Source organism: Etheostoma cragini, chromosome 6 (genome assembly GCF_013103735.1).
Source record: "Etheostoma cragini isolate CJK2018 chromosome 6, CSU_Ecrag_1.0, whole genome shotgun sequence".
NCBI classification, from domain to species: domain Eukaryota; kingdom Metazoa; phylum Chordata; class Actinopteri; order Perciformes; family Percidae; genus Etheostoma; species Etheostoma cragini.
In genome coordinates this window covers 2,621,893-2,647,297 of record NC_048412.1, presented here as the reverse complement: position 1 = coordinate 2,647,297, position 25,405 = coordinate 2,621,893, and the positions used below count along the sequence as shown (strand labels likewise).

At 43.9% G+C, this 25,405-nt stretch overlaps 2 protein-coding genes and 1 long non-coding RNA gene across 4 annotated transcripts in view; 1 reads left to right on the top strand and 2 right to left on the bottom strand.

The window, feature by feature from the left end:
- The window catches only part of LOC117946167, a 23,807-nt gene extending 14,319 nt beyond the window's left edge, over nt 1-9,488 (bottom strand). The window contains exon 1 of the long non-coding RNA XR_004656977.1: nt 9,476-9,488. This is a non-coding gene — a long non-coding RNA (uncharacterized LOC117946167). The remainder of the gene's footprint in view (nt 1-9,475) is intronic.
- klhl32 (kelch-like family member 32) overlaps nt 1-9,582 on the top strand; it is a 33,102-nt gene extending 23,520 nt beyond the window's left edge. For both annotated transcript variants that reach the window (XM_034874049.1, XM_034874048.1), the window contains exons 7-11: nt 1,740-2,466; nt 2,649-2,707; nt 4,661-4,853; nt 7,296-7,390; nt 8,426-9,582. In XM_034874049.1, coding sequence (XP_034729940.1) covers nt 1,740-2,466; nt 2,649-2,707; nt 4,661-4,853; nt 7,296-7,390; nt 8,426-8,587 — 1,236 coding nt within the window. In that variant the 3' untranslated portion in view covers nt 8,588-9,582. The remainder of the gene's footprint in view (nt 1-1,739; nt 2,467-2,648; nt 2,708-4,660; nt 4,854-7,295; nt 7,391-8,425) is intronic.
- Nucleotides 9,583-10,428: 846 nt separating this feature from the next.
- mms22l (MMS22-like, DNA repair protein) overlaps nt 10,429-25,405 on the bottom strand; it is a 24,502-nt gene continuing 9,525 nt past the window's right edge. Inside the window, exons 14-26 of the mRNA XM_034874019.1 lie at nt 24,510-24,726; nt 24,101-24,390; nt 19,021-19,202; nt 18,362-18,512; nt 17,501-17,640; nt 16,565-16,710; nt 15,810-15,966; nt 15,514-15,659; nt 15,138-15,349; nt 13,538-13,704; nt 11,618-11,714; nt 11,269-11,436; nt 10,429-10,522 (exon numbers count right to left, since the gene is read on the bottom strand). Of these exons, the coding sequence (XP_034729910.1) occupies nt 10,447-10,522; nt 11,269-11,436; nt 11,618-11,714; nt 13,538-13,704; nt 15,138-15,349; nt 15,514-15,659; nt 15,810-15,966; nt 16,565-16,710; nt 17,501-17,640; nt 18,362-18,512; nt 19,021-19,202; nt 24,101-24,390; nt 24,510-24,726 (2,149 nt within the window). The 3' untranslated portion in view covers nt 10,429-10,446. The remainder of the gene's footprint in view (nt 10,523-11,268; nt 11,437-11,617; nt 11,715-13,537; nt 13,705-15,137; nt 15,350-15,513; nt 15,660-15,809; nt 15,967-16,564; nt 16,711-17,500; nt 17,641-18,361; nt 18,513-19,020; nt 19,203-24,100; nt 24,391-24,509; nt 24,727-25,405) is intronic.

Sequence of the window (25,405 nt, the reverse complement as noted above, 5' to 3'; positions counted from 1 at the left end):
ACATACACACATACACATATACACACACTCTCTCTCCCTGTCTTGTGTGCTCTAACTCTCTCCCTTTCTCAAAAACACACACACACACACACACACACACACACACACACACTATCCCTCTCTCACTTTCTCTTTCAGTGCGGGGAAGGAGAAGGAGTTCATTTATTCTGTGCCCGGAGGAAGTTGCGTGATGCAGCGTGACCTTCACAGTCAGCTGCCGTAGTGCACACGCTCACACACACACACACACACACACACACACACACACACACACACACAGTCACTTCAGAGCAATGGGGAGGAGAGAGGCGGGGTGAGCGATAGAGAAAGGGGGGTAGAGACAGGAGAGTGGCACACATACCATAAAAAGACAATCCTGACTTGCTTGTTTGCTGCATCTTCACACCTTTGGAGTGGATTGAAGGGGGTATTAAGGAAAAACTGTTCAGAACACATTAAGTATCTGTCTATACGTCATCATACACCAAATTCTGAGTTTGGATTTCTGGTGTGATACTGTGGAGTTGGTCATCTTTTTCTGAAAACAATATGTCTCCACTTCACCAAAAACTTCATTTTACTATATTAAATTGTCCTTCTCTGCACAGATTGCATTTCAAAAAACCTTCTTTGATCTCCACTCACCTCACCCACATTCACACCTCGTCGCAACTAAATAACCTTCCGCCGCTCTCCACTTCAATTAAATTCCCTGCATGCCAGTTCGCCTGCGTTAAACAAAGGCAGGCGCCTGTGGATATTTACAGTCTGTATATTGAATGCTGCTGATTAATAAATACGTGTGCGTGTGCAGTGCTGCTGTACATCAGTCTTGCCATAATAGCCTATAGGTGTCTTGAAAAATAATTCAGATTATCAGTCTGACACTCTCAGATTCTCTCCTTTTGTTTTCTGCTTTTTTAACTCAATCCTCTAATCTTTTATTCTATCCATACTGACTTCATTCGGTCCCTTTTTGGCTCTTCCTTTCCTCTCACACCCTTTCTTCCTTCCCCCTTCCACTTCTCTTGACTACAACTTCTTACATCTTGCCCCCCCCCCCTTTTAAGGGACAGTACGCTATGTTTTTGGATGCGTAGGAGGCTTCAAAGTCAGACCCACCCCTTGACTTTAAAAGAAGCAGCACCCCAATTTTAGCCATGTATGAATGACCCAATTTTGATATATTCATCAAATTGTGCATTTAATTTTAAATGAGCAATTCCCAAATGTTTGCCAAACGCAACAAAATGCTAAATACTGTAGTCCTTCAATTTTTTTGACCTGCTGAGCAAAATTATTCGGACTTAAGGTCCCATATTATGCTCATTTTCAGGTTCATACTTATACTTTGGCTTTCGGTAAAACTTTATAATAACCATCATTAATAGGTGGTTTATTAATAGTTATTTAATCTTTAGTCATTTTACTGTTAACAATTCAATTATAATGACTAAAATATTAAATATCGCTGTAAAGGAACACTTTGTTACACACATTATATCCCACATATACTATATTAGGACAGTTGTGACATCACAACTGTACTATACGTAGCTCATTTAAAGGCACCGTTTCTGAATACATGTGACTTATTATAAACACCTTTAATGAGTTCACCATTCATTGGCTACTTAATTTGAGTTATATTAAAACGCATTCAACTTTATTTTCGGTTTTGTGAAGGCTCCGCGACAACAAAAACTCATCCAGTTCTTCTCTACTCCATCTGCTTGTAGTTGGTGGTTTTGTGGCTGGAACACAACTGCCGTTACCAGTACACCGACGACCTCCTGCAACACGTCCGCTACGGCCTGATGGACGTCCCCACGCTGCACCATCTCGCCCGTAGCCACTCTCTTGTCAAGTCCAGCCCTACCGCTGCTGCCCTTGTGGAGGAGGCCCTGGACTACCACCACGCCACCTTCGCCCAGCCCCTCCGCCAATCGGCCCGCACCCGGCCTCGCTTCCAGTCCCTCACCCTCTACATAATTGGCGGGCGGAAGCGGGAGGTGAGCCGGGTCAGGGAGTTGCGCTATTTCAACCCGGCCGCACAGGAGCATGTACGCGTCGCGGGGGGGTCGAACTGGAGCGAGCTGCCGCCCATGCCCACTGGGCGCAGCCACCACTGTGTGGCCGTAATGGGGAACTTCCTGTTTGTCGTGGGTGGGGAGGTGGAGCACGCCACCGGGAGGACGTGCGCTGTAAGGACTGCTTGTCGATACGACTCCAGGGCAAACGGGTGGACTGAGATCGCCCCCATGAAGGCCTGCAGGGAACACTTTGTCCTGGGTGTGCTGGGTCAGTACTTGTACGCGGTGGGGGGCAGGAACGAGCTGAGGCAGGTGCTGCCCTCTGTGGAGCGCTACTGTCCCAAGAGGAACAAATGGATGTTTGTCCAACCCTTCGACCGCTCACTGTCCTGCCACGCCGGGTGTGTGGCCGACAACCTGCTCTGGGTCTCAGGTATACCCCGATAAGGAAGACGGACTCAAGACACTCACACACTCTCATGCTGGATTCTACACATGCATGTGCACGGACACTCTCTTGACATGTAGTCCAGATGTAGACTGCTTTGTACACATTTGTACCAAAGTATTTTGCGCTCTGATAAAAGCCAAAGGTGTTGTTCTTTTGCGTTACAGGTGGGGTAACAAACACAGCTCAGTACCAGAATCGACTGATGGTGTACGACCCAGAACAGGTAACTGTGACATGATGAGATCCTTTACTGTCTTAAATAATTCAGGTCTAAAAGTGCTTATGAGACCATATCAGAGGTTTTAAGTGATTCATCCTGTTTGGATACGATATAGTATAACATGCTGTAGTGATTCATATTTTTTAAAACTACTTGAATCAATATTTTCATTTAACCCATGTGTTGTCTTCCCCTTGACCACGCAACTTTTAGTTTTTCTGGGTCGAAATAATTTAAAATTAAAACCGAAAGACACTTTTACCGCGTTCCCCACTTTTTCCAATGTTTGGGATGATTATTTTCTGCGCTTTTTGGAATATTTTTGTTGTTTTTACCGACATTTCTTTCTCTTTTCTTAACGTTCTTTTATAAAAAAAAAAAAGAATTCTTTAAATGCCATAAAATATAAATGTTTCCCCGCCATATGGAGATGAAAGTAAATGGAATTGCATCATGGGAAAAAAAGATAGGAAAACCACATACAAAAATGTGAAACTCTACAGCTTACTTTAGAGTATAAGCTACAGTAAAGTAGTGTATTTGTGAGTTGTAGTAAATTATTCATGTTACGAAAACCTTGGTACTGGCCCTTTAATGAAAATCCTATCAATATTGCCTCTGCAAGGTTAAAATCTTTTACCCAAAATACAAAGTGCACAAATACACACACACACGTATGAACACACAGACACACACACGCACACATGTCTCACTATCTTTGTGGGGACCCATCCTTGACATTATTTATTCCCTAGCCCCTTACCCTAACCTTAACCATCACAACTAAATGCCTAACCTCAACCCTCACCCTAACCATAACCTTAACCATCACAACTAAATGCCTAACCTTAACCCTTACCCTAACCATCAAAACTAAATGCCTAACCTCAACCCTCACCCTTACCCTAACCTTAACCATCACAACTAAATGCCTAACCTTAACCCTTACCATAACCTAATTCTAACCCTAATCCTAAAGTCTTAACACTTATAAAGCCCTTTAAAGTTGTGGGGTCCAGCATTTTGGCCCCACAAAACTGTCCGGACCCCACAACTTTACTGAACTCCCTGTTATTGGACCCTACGAATGTAGTTAAAGGAGAGAAACCACACACACACACACACACACACGCACGCACGCACGCACGCACGCACGCACGCACGCACGCACACTGTTGCAGTCTGAATGAGAATTAGTTTAATTAATTAGTATTTTCTGTATTTCCAATGCTTCAAACTAACTGTAGTGGAATGTAGTAAGCTTCAGTTCCTGTATGTGCATGTACAGTATATGAGCCAGCTGTTATGTAAAGAGGGCTGGATCTCAGTGGGGCCGTATATCGTGTGGACGTATGCACCGTGTATATGTGGAAGGTGCATATCCATATGGGTCTGTGTTTGTCTATGTCGGCGTGGAAGCGAGGGAACGAAGAGGCGAGTAAAAGAGAGAGGGAGAGCGTCTCATTTGTATTCACCACGGATCGACATTCACCTGCCAGAGCAACAGCAACCCCCCACCCACTCTACCCTCAACAGATGGCCACCCGTCAGCTCCCAGCAGACACACACACGCACACACACACACACACACACAAAATAAGCTCCGCCACACTTAGTGAAATGAGCAGGGATCTTTGGTGTAAAATGGAGTGGCTGAAACATATGATTAGAAATAGGGAGGGAAGTCATTAGTACAAACCCGAGCTCCTGTGTCTTGTTATTTATCTAGCACTAAGCATACATCAATTACCTATGCATGGATATGCTTAAATATTAATCTTCTTATTCTTCCTTCTTCCCTTCCCACCCTCTCTGTTTCTTCCCCTCCCTCCCTCCCTCCCTCTTCGTACTACATCTCATCTGCATCAAATCATTTTTTTACCTCCCTACCTTCCATCTGCTTCCATCGCCCCTAATCCATTCTTCAACTTCACCTCCACCTCCCTTTTTTTCCAGGACCAGTGGTTGGCCCGCAGTCCCATGTTGCAGCGGCGAGTGTACCACGTGATGGCGGCGGTGAGGAGGCAGCTCTACGTGCTGGGCGGCAACGACCTGGACTACAACAACGACCGCATCCTGGTGCGCCACATCGACTCCTACAACATGGACGCGGACCAGTGGACACGCTGCTCCTTCAGCCTCCTCACCGGTGGGTGAAGAGAGTCAAGAAACCACACACACGACCAAGCATACACTTCCAAATTTATACTGGGGATGATTAAACAGTTGATAGTAACAGATTAATACTCTAGTCTGCAAGACTGTTCTTCCCTTTAAAGGAATAGTTTGATCTATATTCACTTTCTTTCCATGAGTTACATAAGAAGATACTACTCTCAGGTGTGCAGTGGTGGAAGAAGTATCCAGATCATTTACTTTAAGTGCTCATATCATGCTTTTTGGTCTTTTCCCTTTCCCTTTTTAGCATTTTTTTGTGCACGTTAAATTTTTACAAAGTGAAAAAGCCTAATGTCCCCCCCCAATTAAAGTAGAGCTTTAAACTTGCCAAAGAGCATTGTGTGGTATCAATCATATTATTTTAGGTAGTTAAAAAAGAACATTGGTATAGGAAAACGGGTCAATTTGACCCGAGGACAACACATACGTGTAAAAGACTCGGGAGACCTTGATGAATTTCACAGGAGCATTTAATGAAAACTCAACTGAGGAAATAATTGAGGCGGGCAGTACAGTTTAACCTCAGTGTGTCATTGTGTCATTGTGTCGTGCCATCCCATCTCTCCAACGTCCCTGTCTTCCTGATGGTGGATTTAACTCACGCTAAGTTTAGCCGAGTGTGTATTCACCACATTGCACTTGCTCCGGTGCTGCCGGAAATTCCGCCGGATCCCGCTCTTTGCCCCCCCGGTAAGCTTCTGCTTTCTTTGTGTTGGCGTTCTAACCTCTGGTGGACTTCTGAGGACTGAGGTTACCTGGTCCTCAGATCTCCGCAGGGTAAATCCAGACACCTAGCTAGACTATCTGTCCAATCTGAGGACTATGGTCACCTGGTCCTCAGATCTCTGCAGGGTAAATCCAGACACCTAGCTAGACTATCTGTCCAATCTGAGGACTAAGGTCACCTGGTCCTCAGATCTCTGCAGGGTAAATCCAGACACCTAGCTAGACTATCTGTCCAATCTGAGGACTATGGTCACCTGGTCCTCAGATCTCTGCTGGGTAAATCCAGACACCTAGCTAGACTATCTGTCCAATCGGAGTTTCCTTTTGCAAGACTAAAACTACTTTTGAACATACACATGTTTCACCAAAACAAGTTCCTTCCCGGTTTAGTTAGATTTTAGTCTGGTTTAAAGAAATGCCAATAAACCAAAGCAGGTTTTCTTCCCAACCCGGAATGCGGTGTGGATTCGCCAGACCCCCCTCCAAACGCAGATGCTAAAGCCTAGCTCTGGGAAGTATGCTAAAGTGTGGCTCCGAAAGGAGACAGCCCTAAAACAAAAACCCTCATCGTGCAGCTGCCTAGGTTCCCTGGAAAGGTTATGAGGTAATGTTGGACACTGACCCAGGGCTGTAGTCAAGACCACCTTTGTCGAGTCCAAGACAAGTCCAAGAACAAGACTAGTCGAGTCCAAGTCAAGACCGAGTCCAAAGAAGTTCCAGTCCAAGACAAGACAGAGTCCAAAATCGTTCGAGTCTGAGTCAAGACCGAGTCCAGGACAGAAAAAAGGTCTTATGCATGAGAGTATCAAGACAATCATTTTGGGTTTTACTTTCACTCCAATATTATTATCAACATAATAAAGACACCTGGACTCGGTCGAGACCAAGAACCATATCCGGCAAGACCAGTGGCCGAGACAGAGACAAGTCCGAGTCCAAATGCTAGCGAGTACGAGACAAGTCAGAGACTGTAGAAAAACGGTCTCGCTGTAGTACTCGAGTCCGGTCTTGGACTCGAGTGCACTGACCTGACCTGGGGTTCCACTGTCTCAACTCACATAGCAGCAGTTAGGTAAACTCACGCCCTCCTTCTCTCCTCACACATGACTTTCAGATTATATTTTATTAGATAATACTTTATTTATCCCATAGTGGGGAAATACCCTTATTACAGCAGCAGTTTCCTACAGTAAAAAGCAAAAAAACAACAAGTAAACTCACAAACAACAGACAATGTGCAAAAGGTATTGAATGAATGTAAAGTGGCATTAAATAAAAGGTATTGTAAAGTAAAGGGAGGTGGCCAAAGTACAAAAAACTTAATAAATACAAATACAATTGAATTGAATATGTTGTTAAATAATATGGCAAAAGTAAGTAACCATAATATAAATGATATTGAAGTGTTACCACACTATATACAGTATAATATTGAAAAAGTAGTGTGTGGTGGGTAAAACAGGAACACAAACTACCTCTTTTGTTCTCTCCTATGATTTTTGGAAAAGTTTAAGACAAAGTCACAGGAAGGAGACCAGGAGCTCAAATCTCGGGTCTCCATCCCTCTCCAGGCCCCATCGTTCTGCCTTTATCTCCCTCCCTCCCCGGGGGACATGATGGAAGTCATATTGTCAGAATGTCCTCTGCTTTGGACAGTGAAGCATTGTGTCGGCTCTGTCCTCCCCAGGTCAAAACGAGTCCGGAGTAGCCGTCCACGATGACAGGATCTACGTGGTTGGAGGGTACTCGATCTGGACCAACGAGCCCCTGGCATGCATTCAGGTGAGACTTTTTGATTTAGCCTTTATCAGACGAGGCGATCCAAATTCATCCATTCTATAATATGCCATTCATACAGTGCAGTGAAACAGCAGCACACTAACTATTAAAAAGCCATTGAATTAACAGAGGCTATCCATCTTGAACAGCTTTCTTTACTTTATTTTAATAAAGCTGCTGATTTATTTTTTTAGCTTCCCATACGATGATTCCTTGATTGATGAATTAAAGAAAGTGATCGCAAAGAAAAGCACAGGGACAGATGAACTGCCAAAAGAGATTATATAATATTATTATTATATTAGGTAAGACAGAGACATACCCCTGCTCCATCTCTCTTTCAGCTAAGGGGTCCTTGGCCTAAAAAACAGTGAGACCTCTGGTTTATGAGGGACACCAGGACTGGGCAATGTATCAATGTTATCAGTGTATCGATATCGAGATATGAGACTAGATATCGGCTTACATTTGGGATATATTGTAATATTGTAATATGGCTGTCGTTACCTGGTTTTACAGGCTGCATTACAGTGAAGTGATGTCATTTTCTGAACTTTCATTGTGTAAATAACATTAGGTCCGTCCCCTCTTAGTCGATTAGTTGACTTATCTGTGGTTTTGGTATTACTCGACTAAGATTTCTTAAGTTGAGAAGTCATTTTTTAGGCTTATTCATGCTTAATTACTCATTTCCAAAAAAATTAGAGCAGGCGAACACAGGATTTAAAGGGATTTTTTGCAGGATTACTTGCAAAAAACTTGCAGGAAAACTCAGTTTTACAGATGGTAAATTAACTTAATTTATATAGTGCTTTTCTTAGTTAGTTGACAAAATCATGTAAGTGTTAGTCAACTAAGAATTTCTTTAATGGAGGACAGCCTTACATAACATTTTGTATAAGCACCAATAGTCAACCATGCATCGTCGCAATATCAACATTGAGGTATTTGGTCAAGAATATCGTGATATTTGATTTTCATTATATCGCCGAGCCCTGAGGGACACCATACATTACTAAATGAGTTTCCTTTCTCCAGGTGCTGGATGTGAGCACAGAAGGGAAGGAGGAGGTTTTCTACGGGCCAACACTGCCATTTGCCTCCAATGGGATAGCAACTTGTTTCCTCCCTGCTCCTTACTTCACCTGCCCAAACCTACAGACTCTACAAGTACCCCATCACAGGATAGGTGCGGTTTAACCCACTGATGGACAAAACATGAACACAACCACAGAAAGGACAAACTAAACTCTGGACCGTCAGTATTTGCAACAAAAAAAAAATTGTCCCTGGTCATAGTAATCCTTATGGAACCATCTCGGTCACACCAGTCTACAGGGATTTCAGATGTAATAACATTACATCGCTGAGCTACGATAGCTTGTTATCCCGCAAGCTTCTAGAAAAAAAAGCTGCTGTCACAATAACACAGGTATCTGTTGTTTTTCCCCAAAAACTGAGAAACCTTTCACGATGTCCAGTGAAGCAAGTTAAGGGAAAATTAACTCCGGAGGGATTGTAATTCCAAAAGAAGACGGGAACAAAATGCCAGTCCCATTATCAAAATTTGTGGGAGATGGACATTACTGAGAAACGGTCCTCTTGGTAACCCATTATAGGGCTGTAGGGGCTTTTATATCTAACATCACTGTATAACATTTCCATAATACACTCTATAATCACTTTGGTGGCCTGAAAAGCATGCAGGATGTTTTTCAAGATAAAGAGGACAGAGACGGTTTTCTCATTGACTCGCGTGTCTTTTGAAATCACAGATTGGGATAACAAATGTCAAGAGCCTGAAGCTGAAGATCATTAGTGCATAAATAACCGGTGTCGTTTTGTAATCCGAATAAGTACAAAAAAATGACTTGATTTTTCTGCATCCGCAGCAACACACTACTGTATGTGTGTGTGTTGTCGCCCTGTGTATGTGAGTGTGAGATTGCTCAGGACCAAAGACTGTTTCTGTCTAATGGGTGTCATCATTCAGAGAATATCTATTGAAATGTCTCCAAAGAAGTGTGTACAATACATATAAAAAACACTTCAATGTGCTGATTTTAGGTTAACAAAATCTACTTTGACCAAAAGAAAGAAAAATGGCTCCCAGCAATTCCCTCTTCTGTCCAAAAAATAACATGTCTGAAAGAACATATGGCCCTTTTTCAGAATAAAGAAGCTATATGAACCCATCTGGAATGTACTTTATAAGGACTGTTGATAGCTAAGAGGTAAAGAAGGTGTATTATCTAGCAGCGTTAGATGACTAATAACTAATTTAAAGCATCACTTCTGCCTTTCTTCGGCTTCTCAAAACACGTCTGACACCCTTGGAGGTAAAGGAACGCAGTGCAGCCGACAGACTCAGATGAAGGGATGCGTTGCAGTTTGACGACGCCGGCAGATGACTAGCAGGGACAGAAAATGGGACTTTGTGATTGTGGGAGACGAGAGCGACCCTTCATGTGATTAGGTCCAAACTAAAGCCGGATTGCAAGAAATTGCTCTGACTTGGAAAGGCGAGCGCAAATTGGAAAAAACAGTACTCTTCTCTTTTTACTTTCTTCTTTAACTGTCATTAAATATGGAATTTCAGAGTAGATCCAGCATTTGATGGTATAAGCACAAATAGCGTGTGCTCACATTCCCAACTATAAAACCAAAACACCAATATGAGCACCTTCATATGTATTGTCACATTTTTATTTCATTATTAATGCACCTGCCAAAATGCAAAGCTTCGCTTTCTTTACAATCTGTACACTATATAACATTGTGGTTGCTATTATGCTTACAGGCATTCTTTAAAATACAGCTGATAAGGTGTTTGGAGACATTCCCAGTGCTGTTTTTCCAGCACTACAGCAACAGGTGAGGTTTCACATTAACTCAGTTAATGAAAGGATACTTTTGTAGGAAGCGCTGTACTTTTCTGATGACCACATTAAGAGATAGAGCACAGAAAACGGAGGTTGGTAGGAGTGGTTCTTGGAGCTGGTGGCAGGTCCTGGAGCTGGTCCTTTTTTTTTTTTTCTTTCCCTCTTGTGAAAAAGACTTCAGTCTGCTTCCAGACTGGTTATTTCAGCCTGCCCACTCTCTCCAAGGAGGCCCAGCAACTTCCTATATGCATTCCTGTTACACAGAGAGATGGAGCAGTCTCTTTAGTCCACATCTTCAATAAAGCCTAAAAATGCATAGGGCTGGGCATCGTTCACAAATGTCCAACCCCGGTACCGATACCAGTATCATGACTGTCAATATCGCTTCCAAAACAGACAAAAAGAAATCCTAGTATTACGGCACAAAGGTTTTAAATTATTTTTCAGCTCTTACTACAGGAGTCCAGTCTCTATGACATGTAACGTTAGACAGCCAATCAGCAGCATTATTAGATCTTGGTAGAAGCATGCTGCATGCTTATTGGCTCTCTAACGCTGATGAGATTTACTCCTTAAGGTATTTAATGACGGGGCATTTTGGGCGCCCAGGCAGCTCAGCTGGTAGAGCAGGCGCCCATACATAGAGGTTTACTCCTCTCCGCAGTGGGCCCGGGTTTTACTACGATCTGTGTCTATGTCTCCCCCCCTCTCTCCCCTTCCATTTCTTCAGCTGTCCTGTCAATAAAGGCCTAAATATGCCCCCCAAAAAAACTAAAAACTAAATTAAAAAATGACGGGGCATTTTTCGCTACTCCAAACTTTCGGGGCAACTTGTCCGGCGCCTAAAAAGTATTGATTAGGTTACCCAGCCCTTCAAATGCAGAATATTTCCAGTTGTGTACGCAACACCTGCTTATCGTCTAGACAACGTAAAAAATAGCTCAGGGCCATGAATGCAGTTTACGCGGCTTCCACGATGTGATTCATGTGCTTGCTCACCTCAAGGCGATGTTCCTGCCCAGTCCTCGCTTGTGCTCTGTGTTCCTCAGACTGACAGACAGGTTGGGTATGAGAACCTGAACCACAGGGGGATCCAAAACCGCCACCGTCTCCAGGACACTGTATACCTGCCTGTCGTAGACTCCCTCATTCTCCTCCACAAAAGACCTAGGGGCATTGGGATTACACAAACAGTAAAAGCGCTGAAGGATAAAAATAGGCTTTACTGTAATATATTTATATAGTATTACTTTGTGCCTAAATAGCTGATATCAAGGTGTGTGCATCCGCCGCCACACAGCTCTAATACAGGTGCGGATTTTTATTGCTAGACATTATTTTCAATTACCGTAAGACAGTGATCATCTGGTCACACGGTCCCTCTGTAGACGCAGCGGCACATCGCTCCACCACAAGCTGTAAGGCATCTGTGCTCGTCTTCCTCACTGCTCAGGAAAAAACACACACACACACACACACACACACACACACACACACACACACACACACACACACACACACACACTGATGTCATTAGACAGCCCTTCAGTGATCACTCTAACCAACGTGACTTGTTTTTTCTGTATAATTTGCCCCGAAGTGAGGATTGATGACAACTCCAAGTGTTGAGGACATGTTTGCAACCATCTCCCCTGTAAGTGAGACCTCTAAGTGCTACGATTATTTATATGTATGTATATATATATATATATATATATATATATATATATATATATATGTTTTTTTTTGGGAGCTAAGGGAAGTTGCGGCCAATGCATATCTGGAAACATTTATTTTGGAGAACTTTGAGGGGAAAAAAAAGGACTTTAACGTGTGCTGTTGTGAATTGCAGTCATACATACAAACATACGTGATCCTAGAAAAACAAGTCATCGCTGTGTTTGACAAAACGTCAGTTTCTTCACTGAGCTGTGGTCCTTTTAGTAGCTAACAGTTTCCTGTATGACATCACCAGAAGCAACGTTGTGAGTATGAATGAGGGAATATAGAGCAGAGCCCAACCGATATATATTGGCGGGCCGATATTATTGGTCGTTATCCGGCATTTCATGAAATATTGGTATTGGCATTTTATAATGCCCAATAAAAAATAAAATTCCGATTTGGACCTGAGAGAACTTTTTCTTCCAAACTATACAGGAGCAAGTGAGATGGTCTGGTAAGACGCTCCTTCACATTACTCATAACTGAAAGTTCTCTTTCTCTCTGCCAGACTGTTAAACAAGGAAACTCTGCGGTAACGAGACGTGTCAGATGATCGGTCACACAGAAACATCTCAGAATCCGTTATTGGGACCCGTTGCAGGTGATTGGATGAACCATCTGTCTATCAAACTCTTGCCGAAGCCTGCCGGGAGAAAGAAAACTGCCTTTCCACCGAGAAAAGCCTGCAGTACCCACCACTGCTCTTTTGCTGATTGATGCTGATTAGCCAGGCCAGGGTGGAGCCTGACCAGAAAGATTCGGACAGGCCAATGAAAGCCCGCACCGGCAGAGTAACCAATCGCTTCTTCCCCTGGGCCATACATTCACCTGTCATGACCAACCGCACTACCTCTGGACATGATATCACCTTCTTCTTATGCTGAAACCTGCTGCTCTTTTACACATGTGTGCAAGAGGGTGGGTGTTGTCTGGGATGGATGGGAGGGTGTCAGTCAATTACCTGTATCCCATAATACATGTGTTGTATATGTGGGTGGGTGAGTGTGTGTGTGAAGAGAGAAAAGAGAGGGAAACGTATGTAGGGGATGGGGGGTATTTGTTACATTTCTTTTTGTTTTTCCAAGCACCTTGACTTATTTTTCTTTTCTCAAAGATAATTTTTGGGGCTTTTCTGCCTTTAATTTTTGACAACCCAGCTAAGTAAGAAAGGGGCAAGAGATGGGGAAGACATGCAGGGAATTTTCACAAGTTGGACATGAACGCTGAACCTCTGCTTTGGAGAATTAACCTCGAAGTACATGTACGCCTGCTCTACCACTGAACCAACCTGGCCACACAGCAACTTGACTTTAATTGTTTTAATGCACAGTATTCAAAAGCCTTATAAATGTGGAATGTCTAAGTAATGACAATAAAGCCCGATTTGATTTGATTTCACTTTATCTTGTGATATTGAGAGAATCCAGCTGTCGTGCGCGTTAAACTCTGAGGACCAATCCCAAATGACACAAACACTCAATGTAACAAAAAACATGATAGGCTTCGGATTAGTTTGTGTGTATGTGCACCAGCATGATCGTACCCTGCGGTTCGTTGACCAGCATCACACAGCGCAGCAGAGAGGGGAGGGGCAGAGTGAGGAGGGTGGGGTCCGAGTCATTGTTTCGCCTCAGGAGCTCCAATAGGAACATCAGGAGAGATGCGAGCCGAGGCGGAGGGGCGTGTCCTTTAAACTGCAGGAAGCTCTCACTGTAACGTTGGAAAGGGACAATTCCAATTACTTGTAGATCTGAAGAAGAAATGGCAAAGTTTTTAAAGTTTTTAAAGCCAAGTATCGCTAAACTTGCACTTTCCCAAAGCTGAAGAAGAAAATCTGTTAAAAGGTCCCATGAAATGGTGCTCTTTGGATGCTTTTATATAGACCTTACTGGTCTCCTAGTACTGTATCTGAAGTCTCTTTCATATAGACCTTAGTGGTACCCTAATACTGTATTTAAAGTCTCTTTTATATAGACCTTAGTGGTACCCTAATACTGTATTTAAAGTCTCTTTTATATAGACCTTAGTGGTCCCCTAATACTGCATCTGAAGTCTCTTTTATATAGACCTTAGTGGTGCCCTAATACTGTATCTGGAGTCTCTTTCTCAAATTTCAGCCTTGGTGCAGACTAACAGCCACTAGAGCCAGTTCCATGATGTCTCTCTCTCATGGGTCGGCCAAATTCTCTGGGTGGGCAAAGCAGAGAAAGGGGAGATCGGCCCATCTTTCATTCATAGCTTTCATTTTCTTAAAGGCAGAGCAGGATACCCAGGGCTTGGTTTACACCTATTGCAATTTCTAGCCACTGGGGGCCATACGCAGACTGGGGGAACTCATATTAATGTTAAAAAAACTCATAAAGTGACATTTTCATGCCATGGGACCTTTGTTGTCTAAGGTACAATCCGAAAGAGACTCCAATAAGACGAAAGCTACACGTCTGCAATAAAAGTTGCATGTTGATCCCATTTGTAGTAGTAATACAGAGAAATTATAGTTTGTATATTAAAGAACTACAACCCCATAGAATAAAAAAATAAGAGAATTAGAGCTAGTGTTACATGATTATGACCTGTTTAACATTATTTAAGACCTAGAACACAATACTTCAGCAAATTTAAGACTCTTTAAGGCCTAAATATTGTTATTTTGAAATTGTAGACTTTTATAGACCCCGCGGACACACTGTTCCACTATGAAACCCTAACCCCATGTTGATTTGCTGGACAGGAGTCATATCCAAACACAATCTGGATGTGAAACTAATGTCAAAGTCAGGTGGTTCTGAGGCCATGACAGGCAAACAACTCAAAATCAAAGTAACTTTATTAGTCTCCAGAAGGAGAAATTTGTTTTGGACACTGAGTGACATTGCTGCAAGAGTTACAACAGACACACAACAGCAAGCATGGGGTAAAAACAATTAAAAGACAAATGTACAGTAAACATATGGGTTACTCTAAAGAGCTGTGCAAATTCCAGATTAAAAATAAGATAAAAGCCATCCTCCTTAACTTGGTTCCTCTGTTTAACCATACATGCCTTTAGACCACTCTATCCTACTTTCAGACGCATCCATGCATTCGTTCATCCCTCCATTCATATCCATGCATATATGCAACTCCCCCGGTAGGAGACCTACCAGAGCACCTCCAGGATGGTCCGCCTCAGCGCTGCTCCGCGGGTGCTTGGGTTGGCCTCACAGGCACTCAGAAGCACTGGGTGATTGGCAATGATGCCCATGGAAGGTGAGGCAGGAAGGAAATGGTCCAGATACCGGCGGGTAACGGAGCGGAGCTGCTGCTTCATGTAGGCGCCCTGCGACTGAGACACACTGGAAGCCACTGACAGACCCTACGGGAGGAATGATTTAAGAGATCCCGGATAAAAAACAACTGAACAAATTACAGATGGCGAGTGACGAAAGGGGTTATGATTCGGATTTCAGGTCTCTTTCGTAACACCAAACACCTTTGGGCCTGCTGCGTGTGCAATATATAGTATATATTTGTCCTAACCTGTAAATATAGAGGCAGGCTGTCCCGGAGTGCTTTGTCTTGCTGTGTGAGGTTGTGGGGAAGCAGCAGCCCGTCCACAATACGGAACAGAAGCTGCTGGGCTTTAGATGTGGCCAGCAGGGGGCTCCAGTGCTTCACTATGCAACCTGAATCAAAGAGGCACAAAACAGAGTCAGACACACAACTGTAATATAACTAATGTCTTTGCCTTAGGCCACACAGAAGAAAATAAAGAAACAAAGCTCGTGAAGCTCTGTCTATTGTATAATATAAGGTGTTTAAAGTAGTGCACCTACCAACAGCCCAGTAGGTCAGCTGCAGTCCCTCTTGGTTCTTGCTGACCAGAGTGGGTTTAATGTGTTTTAGGATGTCACCTATGTAGTCCAGGGCTCTGGTCACCATGGCTGAACGCTCAGACAACGCCTGCAGTCCACTGTACACACTGCCTACGGCCTGCCACCAGGCGTGAGAAAGCAGAAAATGTAATATAAAGGAATCAAAATACCTCCATGTAAATACAGCAGGCTGCTATGATCGACCAATACTGTTTTTTTTAAGGCCCATATTGATACCGATTGGTAGTAGGTAATGAAAACGGTATTTGGAACACATATGCATTTACAGTGAAAATGAAAATCTTAATTAAGATTTCAGAATGTTACAAATGCCAACACCAATCTTTGTTTACATGCTTTAAGCAATTTTTTTTATATACATTCTAAACCTACAGTGTAATACACAGTAACAGATAGTCAGAGAATCAACTTTATTGGTTATTGGGCAAATAAAACGCTGATACAGAGAATCTGCAAACTGCCAAAAAACATCCCTATAATCGCTCTATCCCTAGCTATGACAGTGGCATGCATGTGTGTGCGTTTGTGTGTGTGTGTGTGTGTGTGTGTGTGTGTGTGTGTGTGGACTTGAGTAAAGGTGCGGATAGATAAGATCTAAGATATGCTGAGTACAAAAGCCTAAACTGGGGGAAAGGGTTACATCTCAGGGACATTAAAGTGTAAATCGTAGACACGCTACAGTAACTCTGCGTTACCTTGACGAAAACCTCCAGGGCTGCAGTGGGCTCTAGCCTCGTGGCCACGGGCTGGGGGCCCGGCGCTCTCTGCAACAGACAGTCCACCTGAGGAAGTCTCAGCACGAGCCGGGTCAGTTCACACAGCTGGTCCTCCATAGCCCGGCCTGGAAACAATGAAGGCACAAACCCTGGTGCTTTCAATACTAATGTACCCTTCATCCCTAATACCTGTCACTAAGGTCCATATAAAAGAGACTTCAGATACAGTATTAAGGGACCACTAAGACCTGTATAAAAGAGACTTCAGATACAGTATTAGGGGACCACTAAGGTCTATGTAAAAGAGACTTCAGATACAGTATTAGGGGACCACTAAGGTCTATGTAAAAGAGACTTCAGATACAGTATTAGGGGACCACTAAGGTCTATATAAAAGAGACTTCAGATACAGTATTAGGGGACCACTAAGGTCTAGATAAAAGAGACTTCAGATACAGTATTAGGGACCACTAAGGTCTATAGAAAAGAGACTTCAGATACAGTATTAGGGGACCACTAAGGTCTATATGAAAGAGACTTCAGATACAGTATTAACGGGCCACTAAGGTCTATATAAAAGAGACTTCAGATACAGTATTAGGGGACCACGTAGGTCTATATAAATCATCCAAAGAGAACCATGTCATCAGACCTTTAAGGATCCACATTTGAGTCCAGAACCATTTCTAAAATCGGTTGTTGTTGCACACAATTGGACAGACTATAAATTGTGGGTTCAGGGTGGAAGGAGCTAAAAAAATCCTGGTTAAAATTTGCAAAAATGCACAGACACTTCCTGCCAGAGTCCAAAAACCTTTGCTGTCTCTGAATTCCATTACACACCTGTATCAAAGCCCTGCCTGGTGTCCAAGGGATGATTAAAAATGCATCACATTGTAGACTCAGCGGCATTACCTTTTCTGCTGTCAGACCCGTCTGGGTTTTTGTGAAGGTGCTGCTGTAGAACACAGCGGAACCAGGCCCTCACTGACAGGCTTTGGGCCGAACCGGTCACAACGGCGGCAGAATCGCTGCTTAGTGAGGACACCAGCTCGCTGGGAAAGGCAGGGACAGAGAATCGTGTCACACAAATGTAATGTTTGTAGTGTCAAACTACAAACACATGTTCTCTGTGTCTGAAGCACAGAAGTGCCTCTTCTATCAGATGTTGACATACAGCTTCTAATGACGACTTCAGAAGGATAAAGTGAGTGAAAAATAAGGTCTAAAATAATTGAATAAGATTAAATAAGAATAAAACTGTTACTTCATTTCATAAATTACATAGTGATAACAGCTCAAATTGTAGTGAATAGCATAGAGGCTTGGCAGGCTGCTACTTCTGAACTAGCAATACGAGGAGTGTCCTTGTTCTGTCTTCACATTCAGGTGTAGCACCAGCACTTGGCACGGTCTGAAGAGGACCTTTGAGGTTTGGAATAGTCCCGTTGTTTCGTACCCTTGAGTGTAATTTTGAAGCTGCCTTACATTTTGAATTCTGTTTAGAGGCATGGGAGCAATTTCTTCATTAAAACCTATTTTGATAATACCAAGGACACGCACTGTCAAATTTATTAATTAGATATCACCAAATATACCTATAGGATTAGGCCAAAACAGTGTTGTCAAGTGACATGTGCCATGATGAAGCCTGATAGCTGACAGGTTCAGACATGTACCTCATCCCTGTCTCACTGACCTTTGGGAGTGATGTGATGAAAATGCTTTGCGATCGAGGTGAAGGCATACATGGCAGATCTCGAAGGTTAACTGTACCTGTTTTGGAGCAGATGGGGCAGGTAGCGAGTTACCAGGAGTGGGTGAACCATGTCGTCCCAGCCAAAGCATTGCATGATGGACTGGACTGGGTTGGGCTGAAGGTCCTGGGGGGCGGAACTCGGCAGATCAAAGGCCAACAGGGTGAAGCCTAACGGAAGAGAGAATGATTACTAGAAAGGTAGACTTGCTGTGTCAGTGATGGAGTATGGTTTGACTACACGGCCTGTCTACTCTGGCAAAAAGGGGGGAGGGGGGGCACTGGCTTGTTTAAACCTATCACAACCGTCCAGGGCAGCACTACTTCCCAGTAACCGATATATACTGTAGCAAGAGGGGAGGGACATCCGGCGCAATGTCAGGCTTTATCCCAGCACGTACATGAGTTGAGCCATGCTAGAAAGATGATACATGCGTGATTAAATAGAGCATTGTAAGGAACGGAGGCATGTGTCCTGACTAACCAGTCCAACGTTCTCTTCCTGAAACCATCATATCCTTAACTACTAATGTTCTTCTCTCTGCCAAACTGACCCTAAAATGATCTGACTTTATCTAAAAATGCTATCATTAGCTTTTCTGTCCCCCAGCCTCTCCATCTGCAGCCCTTTCCTCCCTGCACACTGTGTCTATTTTTCCTTCGAGTGGGCGTTGCTGACCTGCAGCAGCATCTGCCAGCTGTGCCGGAGGGGTCTGGGAGAGGCGTAGGCTGCGCAGGAAGGGGAAGAAGTGTGCCCAGAGTGCTGCTGCCACCGCTAGGTGCCGCTCTTTCACCACACTGCTGTTACCCGGAGCCCAAGCCACGGTGGGAGCTGACTGGACACTGCGCTGATGGACCCGCCTGGAAGGACCCAGACACACATACACATACACAAAAGAAAGCAAATAAACAAATCTGTCCCAATACAAAATCCAAACATAGCGCTCCCTCTTGTGTGCGACACCATCCAACTCCACCCTCTACTTTCTTGAATCCTTTTTGCGCCCCCCGTTTTTCCTCTTTTGCTCCTTTGTCATGTGTTTTCCCTCGCTTCTCTCCTGGGGGATTACTGGGTGCGGCGGTGCGCTGCAAGGTGGAGGTAGAGGTGGAGAAGGAGAGGAGGATATTATAGGCATAGAGTGGAGCCTAATGCTGATCCCCCGTACACTGACTATACTTTGGCTCTTCTGGCTCATCCCTGGCCCTGGCCTCAGCCGCTACAGCAGCCCCACAGTGGCTGGCATTAGCCAAGATAAGCAGCTGAAGGAGCTGTAATCTCATTTAGACTGGAGATGATCCTCCTGTCCCGCTCATTCGCCCAGGTGGGGGTGTGGGGAAGCGACGTTGAGGTGTGCTGGGGAAGGAGGAAAGGACAGAGGAACTAGTAACCCCCCCCCCCCCCCCCCAATTCTCAACCACGCACACTAGTCTGCTGCTATAGTACGCACATACACGCACACACCTTCCAGCAAGGTTGCATCTAATCCAGAGAGAGCTGAGACAATCGATTAGAGTCTGAATTCATTAGCCTCGTTACTACTGCGGAATGGGCCTTTCACACCCATCAGCCCTCATTGTACAAGACATCATCAGAGACCCCACTTAATCCTGCTCACTGCGGCTTCTTACAATGTGCACACACAAAAACACACACATACACACACAGCCAATGACAACACACCACTACGGACCCTGTTTAACCCTTCCCCCAGCTGCATCCAACATCCAGACACATTAAATAAAATAAAGCATCCTAATAATGACAGAGACACATCAAACACACCCACCCAGGCACAAGCCAAATTTAATCCATGTCCACTTTCTGTTTTATCTTGTTAATTTAAAGTGTAATTGTGAAAGTAAAAAGTGTAAAAGGTGTAATTGTTACTACATTTCTCAGAAATAACCAAACTGTAGTTGTCCTCTACTTTGAAAAGAAAGGCTCTGTATCCGGTAAAAGGTCTTAATGCTCACAAAAGGAAAACTCTTCACAAGGAGGTTGGTATTTTATTAAGCCAAGGAGACGGGGGATTACTTGTTTGTACCAAAAGCAGATCAAACATGGGGTGCCAATGCCAGCTCACCTCATCAACCAGCAACACGCCCACTCTCCCACAGTAGAGGGTCATGGGAAGGAATAGAACTGAGGAATTACGCCTGGGACTGGCTTCTTGCCTCAGCACCATGGCAATGGCTATCAAGAGGGAATATTCGGACCCTCCACTGCCTCAGCCATTGGCAGAATAATTCTCTTAATGTGTGCAGATTCCACACGGCTCTCAATAGACATAATGATGCACGGGCTAAATTTGCCAAGGCTACATAATTGCCCATTAATTGTGTCACAGAATAGACATTAATCACAAAGAGATACCGAGAATTGCCAGCCTGGAGAATTATGTTTAATTTGGTGGGACGGGTTGGAAAGAGAGAACACGGTATTTTGTGATGTGGTCAAATGGGTCAGTGTGGTCCAGGCTATAACCCAGAGGCCCTCAGGGAGTTCTCGTCTTCTCGCTCTTCTGGCCATTAATGTGCAAATGTGTGCCCTCCAACCCCGAGATCTGAGATAGGAAGTTTGGGAATTAGCAAAGCTAACGAGGTACCATGTGATGCAGTAAGAGAGAGAGTGCACTTCGGTTAGTGTTTCACTGGTGGTGTGTGGGCGGGTGTGTAGGTTTGTGTGTGTGTGCAGGCAATCAAGCAATCATACACCTACATGAATCAGGCAGAGGGCACTGTAACACTTAACTTTACAATGTCCCTACTCTAGTGTTTAGCTCATTTGTTAACCTTTTGTAAGCAGTGTAAGTACAAAGTGACAGTAAAACTTTTTGCTTAGTAAAGCCCCCAGTTTATCTCTGGTGGTGTGAAAACTATTTAAAAAAAAATCACATGCATATTAAGAAATGCAGCAAAACCTGAAATACGTACTTACTAGGGCTGGCAATGAAAGTCCAATACAATTTTTAAAAAATGATTGAAAAGTGTCCGCAACACTGACTAGCAAAAGATTTACTACATTTTGCATTGAGTGCTGGCTTGGATTTGCTTTCTTCTTTACCTAAGCTTTGATCCGTTTCTGATTTAAAGTGGCTACATATAATCAATACTTTTATAGTAACAATGGAAATTAAAACGATGAATGAAATGAGTCATGTGAAAGCGGTCACTCGTAGCGAATGTACGCCCAGATAATTATCACCCGAGTGGAGTTTCCCTCCGCTCTATGGAGTGTTTTTTGCTTCCGTCTTCTCATTGTCAGGACAGACAAAGTTAGCGACTAGTTGTTGAACGAAGCATTTAGCTTCTCAAGAGCCAAATATTTCCCTTGGAAGTTGGTGTAGACCAACACAGAGCTTAAAATGCCCATATTATTATTTCTGGGATTTTGGGGTGTTATTTTATTTCTCTGGTGCTTCCACACACATACAATCTTGGAAAAAAACTATCCATCCTGTTTTGAGTGAGATTCGGTTTCTGAACGTCCTCTGTCTTCAATCTCCATGTGAGCTTTTCAAAATCTGCACGGCTTTCTACGTCACTAGCCGAGACGAGGTAGCATGCTAGCGCGTTCTCAATGGCAAAACATTGTTACAACAGCCGCCAGTTGACCATAAACTCAAAAAAGAACTACTTCCTGTCCCTGTTCTGCAGGTATTCCACAAGTGGCCCTCGCCTAGAAGAAGTCTCCCAGCTAATCCTCCCTTGGATTGACCAAAGCTGGAGAAAGAGTTGTCTAGCTGATGGGATCTTACCTAATTACTGAGCATGTGCGACTCCCAACAAAGCTAGTATAGAAGTGAGATGTCTTACTCTGTATCTAAAACAAATGAGATGTCTCACTCTGGAGCTAAAACACACAGGGTGAAAAGAGAAGCTGCAGCAATGTGCAGTACAACAAAAATAGGGTGTCTTCTGAAAATGAATCCATGTAAACCTATTCTGGTACAACCTCTAAACACAATTATGAGCCTGAAAATAAGCAGAATATACGCGGTTTAAAGAAGAGTGATTTTTAGTTTTACATTGACCAGATAGCCAGACACATGACTCCAAATGACTGAAATAGGAAATTGTTTGCCATAACAACTTTATAAGGTGATTAAATTCCGATGTTGTCGTTACAGCTTGCTACGCTGCCCCCAAGTGGCCAAGAAAATATCAATTTGAAAACACCTTGAACTGTGAGACTTCCCTTAATACTTTTCCCATTTGAACATTATCTTCCCTGTTCAGAACACAAGACAAAATAAGAGATTACTTGCAAAACAATAGTTTTTCTTGATCACTTGTAATTGCGAACAACATTTGGATTAACTGCACCGCCCTAACAGCTACTGTTTGGTCTTTTTCAGTTAGAATGAAAATAAGGGTTTTGTAGCAAAACTACTTTTATTTCTAAAATGTTTCTAAAAAAACTATTCTTGTGGTATTAGTACAGAGACTCAGGTACTGTATCAGAAATGTTGAAACGCTTCCCAACCCTGATTTTACTTTTCATCACACCTGGTTTCTTTTTCACTTCTTTTCTTTTATTTTGATGCTGCCAACATGACTACAGTTGGATCAGCTCTGTTAGCCACTTTCCAAGATTTGAATCCCATTTGGAACATATCCGTGTAGCAATTCAAGTACTTTAGGTAATTAATTTAAGCATGAGTACTACTTGCTAATAGGGGTGGGGGAAAAAACATCGATAAAGCGTAGTATTACCATATCTTCAGTGACCATTCTGCATCGATACACAGGCGACAAGTATCAATATTTTATTGGATATGTGTTGGTCACTTTGTCTGCTTGACAGTCCCATTTTGCAACAATCCAATTGAAGTGATATGAACAAACAAAGAGATGTATCTTTTTAGATAAAACAGATGTTGACAAAGTTTCCTTTTGGGGACGTCATTTGAAATTGGGAAAAATTTGAAGTTGGAACAGAGGTTATATATTGCAATATATTGGCGTCTGGTGATTCCCACTCCTACTTGCTATACTACTTACGGTAATTATGGTTCATTGGAAAGAACAAAGGATTGTTGCAGGCTTAAAAAGCTGACGAGCAAGGTGATACTCAACTCTTCAACACCAGATTTAACTGGAAATCTACAGTTAAGGATCACACATCATTCCTCACTCCATGGCCTTGCAGTCTCACCAGATTTATATCTCCCCTCCCTTCTGTTCCCACCTCTACCTCCCCACATAAACAGACACTGTTTCAGCTGTGGCTCTCTGGCCTTCAGCTGAGGTCGCTCATGTAACAAACACCCGTGTCCTACGGCTGAACCCGTCCTGACGCCCGACTGACCATAGTCTCTCAACGGGCTCACAGCCCTGCCGCCGTCCCCATGACGACAGGAGGGTCCATGGCGGGTCCCTTGGGCCTGTAACTCTACACAGAGCTTTACCAGCACCTGGAGAGGGTGACATGGGGGCCACTAGGTCTGCCGAGACTAACAGGGGCCTCAACGCAACACAGGGCCTTTAAAGACACTCATTCCTGCTGACAGCACAATCCACCTATTGTCAGTATGAGAAGTGAGTGGAGTCCGGGCTGGGTTGGGAGGAGCAGAAGAGTTCTCTCTATTCTGCTGTATCCACTTATCAGATTTTAATAGAAGCTTAGCTTGGCCTTGGCCAGGATGTGTCTGGAAGTGACCTATACCTGTGAAGGAGCAGTTATCAGGAAAAGAAAAGAATGAGGGAAACTGAGAAAAAGTAAGGGATACTGGGAGTATTTACACCAGCTGTCTCACCTGAGCTGGGCGAGGACGATCTGTAGAAAACCCAGGGCAGAGTTCAGCTCTGAGAGGCGGCAGGCAGGCAACAACCAATCGAACCCTTCGTTGAGCAGCTTTTCCTCAGAGAGGTTGAGACTGGCGCTCGTCTCGAACACCTCGGCCACGCCCTCCAGGTATGAGCCGAGGGGCCCCCAGAGGGCAAGTCTGCGAGAGACCTCGGTGGTCTTATTGTAGAACTCTTTGGCCGTCTCATTAAAGGAGGATGCCAGCCAGCTGGCCTGTGCACCAACATCCAGACCCCTCTCCTGGAAGAAAATACCAGATGATGGCAAAACATCTTGAAATGGTGGAATTTGTGCATCAACAAAAGCCTTTGCTGTGTGCCTGGCTTGCAACAATACACTTCCTGATTGATGAACGGTACCTGGAACAACAGCAGCAGTGACAGCTGTCCCCTCCAGACCAGGGTGCGGTGTCCGGGGGGGCAGTTAGAGGGAAGGAAACCCAGTAGCTCGCAGGCTCTGCTGGCCACATCCTCTAGCTCCACTTGCCTTGCCACCACCAGAAAAAGCAGCAGGAAGTTCATGAGGCCTGCCTCCGGTAGCTCCTGCATCTTCTTTGAAGAGAACTTGGAATAAATCCTGGAAAGACAAGAGAACAATAGAGAAAAGCTTCAAAACTGTGGCACAAGAGATGTTCTGCTAGAGAAAACAGACAGGGACAGGGACGTGTTCAGGATTACACTGTCTGCTTTTAACAATATCACTTAATCCGGGGCAACAAAATGGTTGAATTGCTAAAAAACAAAAACATTTTCAAATCGTTCGTTACTTCCACTGACCAACTCTTCAGAGGTTATTTGTTGTCCTGAAACCTCTGACTTTAATTGCTGACTAACAGAACTTTCTACCCCCACCGTGCATCCCACCACCTGCCCCCATCGCCGTCTCAGCTCCAGGCTGGGCTGCCCGAGCCTGTGTGTATGTGCGTGAGAGAAAGAGAGAAAGAAAAAGCAAGAGAGGGAGTAAGCAGGATCTAACAGCGTGCTGGGTGGTTCTCTCCCCCAGCACGCTGTTAGATCCTGCGGGCACTGTGGAGAAATGCCTTTAAAGATCATGTTAAATGTCAGAGACACTCAGACACACAGCAGTAGGCGCTTGGTCCTTCTCTCTACAGCCAAACCAATTTACTGCAACACCAGAGAGAGATCAATAAAACCAAACACACACACACACACACACACACACACACACACACACACGCTGTTTGCTCGCCTCGCAGGAAAACACAGAAGGCTGGAGCCCCCCTCCCCCCCCATTT